The following is a 6000-nucleotide window of genomic DNA, read 5'->3' as shown; positions in this document are numbered from 1 at the left end:
TGTGTTTTGGGTGGCTGGGACACGATGCTCAGAGGACAACCTGCAAGAATTTGCTCTCTCTTCCCGGCTATTCAACTCACATTGTGAAATCTGACAGCAAGTCCTTTTACTTAGTGAGACACCCAAACACACACACACACAGAGGCACATACGCAAAATATATCCTTTCGCCAGCTTGGGTTCTATAGCTATGGTCTGACATCCAACAAGAATAAACCATGTCTTATAAATTGAATGCAGATATTTGTCACAGGAGGCAGGAAATCTCCTCCAAGAGCAAAATGCACCCGAGGTAAAAGGCCCTCCGCTTTTCCCCCTTCTCCCAGTTCCCCAAGGCATTGCCCATCGTGCGTCATTCTTTCTGTCATGTTCTGATGGGATGGAATTCAGATCCCTAAGCTTGGTGTCAGGGGCCTTTACCTGCTGGGCGTCTCATTAGCTCCAGGCCAACTAGGGCTATATAATGTTGCCCTATTTCAAAAACAAACAAACAAGCAAACAAGAAAAAATAAGAAGAACAAATTTCGTGGTAAGTCTTACTTCAAGTTGGGAGACATGAACAAATAAATGTCTATTCACTGCAGATAAGGAACTGGTAACAGACCAAAGTAAGGATACCATCAAAGTCCAACTTGACGAGCCAATGAGTTTTATTGGGGTTACTCACAGGGATGTGGGTGAATGGTTACTTCCAGTTTCAGAAATGACTCAAAGATATCACCAGTATGTGTGGTAAGGGAGGGGCTTAGGTATCTGCTCCGAGCCAGGGACTTTCTACAGCCTTGGCATTGCTTACTTCCTGAGCTTCACTGGCTTCTTTATAGGATGGAAGTTTTCCCTTCCCTTTAGAACAGTGGTTCTCAACCTTCCTAATGCCGCAGCCACAATGCTTCCTCATGTCATGTCATGGTGATCCCCAACCAGAAAAATATTTTCGTTGCTGTTTCACAAATGTAATTTTGCTACTGTTATGAATCATAATGCAGGTATCTCCAATGTGGGATATCTGATTAGTGACCTCTGCGAAAGGGTCATTCAGCCCTCAAAGGGGTGGAGGGCCACATGTTAAGAATGGCTGCTTTAGAACATCCGATGTCTTAATGAACTTCTCTCCAAAATAGAAGGTTTTAATCTGGAAGGAGTCTGCTACACAACACAGAATTCCACATAATTCTGGTTTGCACTTTTGACCTCCGACTAATTGTCTTTTTTTTCTTTCTTTTTGTTTTTTTTTTCAACATAGGGTTTCTCTGTAGCTTTGGAGCCTGCCCTGGAACTAGCTCTTGTAGACCAGGCTGACCTCAAATTCACAAAGATCCACCTGCCTCTTCCTCCCAAGTGCTGGGATTAAAGGTGTGCGCCCCCACCGCCCAGCTTGTCTTTTCTTTTTTCATAGTCTTTTTTTTTCATAGAATATATTCAACAGGCCGGGCGGTTGAATATATATATATATATATTCAACATAAGGCTCGCTTTTCCCATTTAACATTTCATACAACTTTCTCTTATATTTCAAAGGAAATGGCTCATACTCCAGTTTATTGGTTTTCAAAGTGTGATGAGTTACTGCTAGCCCTGATATTCCACTGCAAGTCTATGTGCCTTCAAACATCCAAATTAGAGCGGGCTGACAGTGCCCCCAGGAGAGCCATACACTCTATATAATAAAACTCCAATACCCGCAGAATTATTAATCAGGGTTCTCTAGAGTAACAGAACGTATAGAATGAACCACACTATATATAGAAAGGGGATTTATTAGAATGACACACAGGCTACAGTTCATCTAATCCAACAATGGCTGGCTGCTAACAGAAAGCCCAAGAATCCTGTAGTTGTTCAGTCCATGATGCTGGATGTCTCACTGGTCCAGGAGACACTGGAACCCTGAAGAAGGAGGTTCTAATGCAGTGAAGGAAGGCATTTGCCAGCAAGGCAACGGTAAGCGGGTAAAGAACAAAAGCTTCCTTATTCCATATCCTTATATAGGCTTGCAGCAGAAAGGTGTGGCCCAAATTAAAGGTGTGTCTTTCCACCTTAAGATCCAGATTTATTATTATTATTATTTTGGGTTTTTGAAACAGGTTTCTCTGTGTAGCCTTGGCTGCTTTGGAACTCATTCTGTAGACCAGACTGGACCCAAACTCAGAGATCTGCTTGCCTCTGCCTCCCAAGTGCTGGGATTAAAGGCATGTGCCACCAGAGCCCTACAAGATTCTTCCCATGTTTCTTCCCACCTCAAGATTTGGGTTAGATATGTATCTTTCTATTTTAGATTAAGCAAAAAATTCCTCCCTGGTATTCCCTCCATTTTTGGATTTTGTAGTTCATTCCCGATGTAGTCAAGTTGACAACCAAGAATAGCCATTACACCAGATAAGAAGCCCGCTTTTGGGTTATTGGTCAGAGGAGAGAGACTCTCCTAAGAGACTCTTTAAACATAAACTATTGCTGTTGCTCTTTGTTGCCTCTCAGAAGTTGAAAGTAAGTTCATATTTTGAAGGCACCACACACCAAACAAGGACCTGGAGGATCTAAGCTGGATCTGACCTTAAAGCTTCCTCCCTGAGGATTAGCTTTTGTGATACCAAAAGGTGCCATACAAGCTTCCAGAACAACCAATCGTCATACCTATGAACTACAACATCAACCGGCATAGCACTATATCCCTAAAGATGCAGTAGGGATATCCCTAAAGATGCAGTAGGGGCATGAATATCCTGGAAGTAACCTACAGCTCTCTAGTTGGCTGCACCCTTTCTTAGATAAGTCTGCCTGCCTTTGAGTCTGGCTTGTCGTTCATTTGTTTTCTCTTTGCATTTTTATTTCTGCCTGCCTTGCAATCTTTTCAGCCCTTTTTTCATTCCACCCCACAACCTTTTTACTTATCCTTTTATTCCTTACTTTTTCACTCATCCCCAGACTCCTTCATAAAGTAAAGCCTGCTCAACAAGAGGGAAGTGGTGCCTGGTACTAGAAACCCAGTCAACTAACTTCCCAGGGCTAGTTAGGACATTGATACTTGCAGAGAACCTACAACCATCACTTCACTAAACCAACATAGTTCTTACCTGCATTCTAAATTTTTATCTTAATACCCATAAATACAAGCATAACTATCACCTCTCATCAAAGAAACCTGTCTTTGCAAGAGACAGAGACCATCACAGAAAATTAAATTGCCGGGCAGTGGTGGAGCACACCTTTAATCCCAGCACTTGTGAGGCAGAGGCAAGCAGATCTCTGTGAGTTCGAGGCCAGCCTGGTCTACAAGAGCTAGTTCCGGGACAGGCACCATAGCTACAGAAAAACCAAAAAAACAAAAAAAATCACTGCTTGGCCTATTAGCTCTCGCTTCTTATTGGCTAACTCTTACATCTAGAATTAACCCGTTTCCATTATTTTATATTTTACCACGAGGTTCATGGCATACCAGTAAGGTTCCGACTGGCTGCTTGCATCTTTCTCCTCTGGCGGCTCCATGACTTCTCCTAACTCTGCTTTCTTTCTCCCAGCATTCAGTTTAGTTTTCCCTGCCTAGCTCTACTCTGCCCTATCTCAGGCCAAAGCAGATTCTTTATTAATTAACCAATAAAAGCAACACACATACAGAAGGACTTCCTACATCACTACGAGGTTTCAGCAACATCGTTACTTAAGCAAGACCTGAACAAGGATCACACCAACATATAGATAAGGTGAGATGAAAGAGGGAAATCACAAGAAGCTCCAAACCTAGACAAAGATCTACAGGCAACCAAGTAATGCTGAGAGCCAAGAGAAATAGCCTTCCCCCAATTGACTATCTAATACTAAGTGGTCTGCCCAGAAAACATATACATACAGGTAATAGTATATGCATTGAACAGGTTATTGAAACAGGGCTCCAGACCTTAGTGGCCCCCAAACCTTAGCACAACTGATTCCATGATTGAAGTACCATTAAGGCTGTAAAACTCAGCATGTAGACAGTACCACCTGCCAAAACAAAAGACCCAATCCATCAAAGTGTATAGTTCTGGAAAGTTTCTAGATGTACTAACCTTGTCTTTTGTCTTCTCTAGTTCCACTTCCGGCTGTTCTTGTTAAGTGAAGTATGCCAACCCAGGATATTTTTTTATTTGTTTGTTCTTAAAAGTTCACCCTGAGAAAGTCTGGGAGCTAAACTGAGATCCTGAACACCCAGTGTATTCGTTAGCTAATAAAGACTTTCTATTAGCTTAAATGCATGTCCAAAGCAGTCTTCTCTGTTAAATACCACACAATGGTTAAACAATTATATTTACATTCTTTGGAATATATATATATATGCACACACACAATATGTAATGACAATTAAAGAAAAATAAGCTATGAATTGAAGAGAGTAAGGAGGAGGCACATGAGAAGGCTTAGAGGGAGAAAGGGAAGGAGGAAATGATGTAATTGTATTTCAATTTCAAAAGAGATTAAAAAACCCAAATCAAAGCCGGCGATGGTGGAGCACGCCTTTAATCCCAGCACTCGGGAGGCAGAGGCAGGTGGATCTCTGTGAGTTCGAGACCAGCCTGGTCTACAGAGCTAGTTCCAGGACAGGCTCCAAAGCCACAGAGAAACCTTGTCTCGAAAAAGCAAAAAAAAAAAAAACAAAAAAAAACAAAAACAAAAAAAAACCCCAAATCAAAATTAGCATTTGGATGCCCTTTTTTTTTTAAAGACTTCTTTTTTTTAAATTTTTTTATGGTTTATTTAGCTTTATTTTATGTGCATTGGTGTGAAGGTGTCAGATCCCCTGGATCTGGATTTTCAGACAGTTGTGAGCTGCCATATGGGCGCTGGGATTTGAACCCGGGTCCTTGGGGAGAGCAGTCAGTGCTCTTAACCGCTGAGCCATCTCTCCAGACCCTTGGATGCCCTTTCACTTAAAATAGTATTTAATAAATAGAATTAGGGATCATTTACCATGTATTGCTGGACTAGTGTATGATGGACTAGTTTATGGGGCTGAACAAATTCGTTTTGTGGAGACACTGGTAGAGATGGGTGGCTGGGGGCTAAGTTCTAAGATTTTCCTCTGGGCTGTTTATTTAATCGGAGTGCAACAGACTGAGTTATCAGAATGTATGTCTTCTAAGAAAACCGAAAGACAAGGGTCTTAGATCAAAGCTTAAAAAAAAAAACAACATTTTTTTTTGGTTTGGGATTTCAAAAGAAAAAAGGAGCCGTGTGTGTGTGTGTGTGTGTGTGTGTGTGTGTGTGTATACATACATGGATTTTTTTTTTCTGAGACAGGGTTTCTCTGTGGAACGGAGAACTGGCTGTCCTGGAACTCGCTTTGTGGATCAGGCTGGCCTCAAACTCACAGAGATCCTCCTACCTCACCTCCCGATTTCTGGGATTAAAGGCCTACGCCATCACTGCCCAGGATAATTTATTTATTTTTCTTTTATGTACATTGATGTTTTGCCTGCACGTATGTCTGTGTGAGGGTGCCGGGTCCCCTGGAACTGAAACTACAGTTTGTGAGCCGCCATATGGGTGCTGGGAATTGAACCCGGGTCTTCTGGAAGAGAATTTCAGTGCTCTTAACTGAAAGACCCCACAGACCCCCTCCTCAAAACCCGCAGCTAGCATGCTCCCGGGGGAATGTCCTGTTTGTTTTAAACAAATCTCCGGATCAGCAGCCAGCCTGCTCCCATAAGAACATCCCAGGTGCCTGGGAGAGCAGGAGATAGAGATAGGAAGACTGCAAGGCAAGATGTCAATAAGATAGGATGTCAACAAAGCAGGTTAGTTATAAGATAGGAACAGGATGACTGTTGCCAGGCATCCATGCTGAGAGAGGAAACCTTTCATGCCCCCCGCCGCATTCCGATAACCATGCTTTTGCTTCTGTAAACTTGCTTCTTGCTGACACCCATGCTAAGAGGGGAAACCATTCATGCCCCCGCCTCATTCCGGTCGATCGATAACCACGCTTTTGCTTCTGTAAACTTGCTTTTTGCTCTTCCCTATAAAAAG

The 6000-nt window shown here is 42.4% G+C and overlaps 1 protein-coding gene across 1 annotated transcript in view; it reads right to left on the bottom strand.

The window, feature by feature from the left end:
- Positions 1–1780: 1780 nt before the first annotated feature.
- Positions 1781–6000, bottom strand: part of Akap14 (A-kinase anchoring protein 14) — a 56373-nt gene continuing 52153 nt past the window's right edge. The window contains exon 5 of the mRNA XM_075957203.1: positions 1781–1887. Within this exon, the coding sequence (XP_075813318.1) occupies positions 1840–1887 (48 nt within the window). The 3' untranslated portion in view covers positions 1781–1839. The remainder of the gene's footprint in view (positions 1888–6000) is intronic.

This window comes from Microtus pennsylvanicus, chromosome X (genome assembly GCF_037038515.1).
Source record: "Microtus pennsylvanicus isolate mMicPen1 chromosome X, mMicPen1.hap1, whole genome shotgun sequence".
NCBI classification, from domain to species: domain Eukaryota; kingdom Metazoa; phylum Chordata; class Mammalia; order Rodentia; family Cricetidae; genus Microtus; species Microtus pennsylvanicus.
This window is presented reverse-complemented; position numbering and strand designations above follow the sequence as displayed.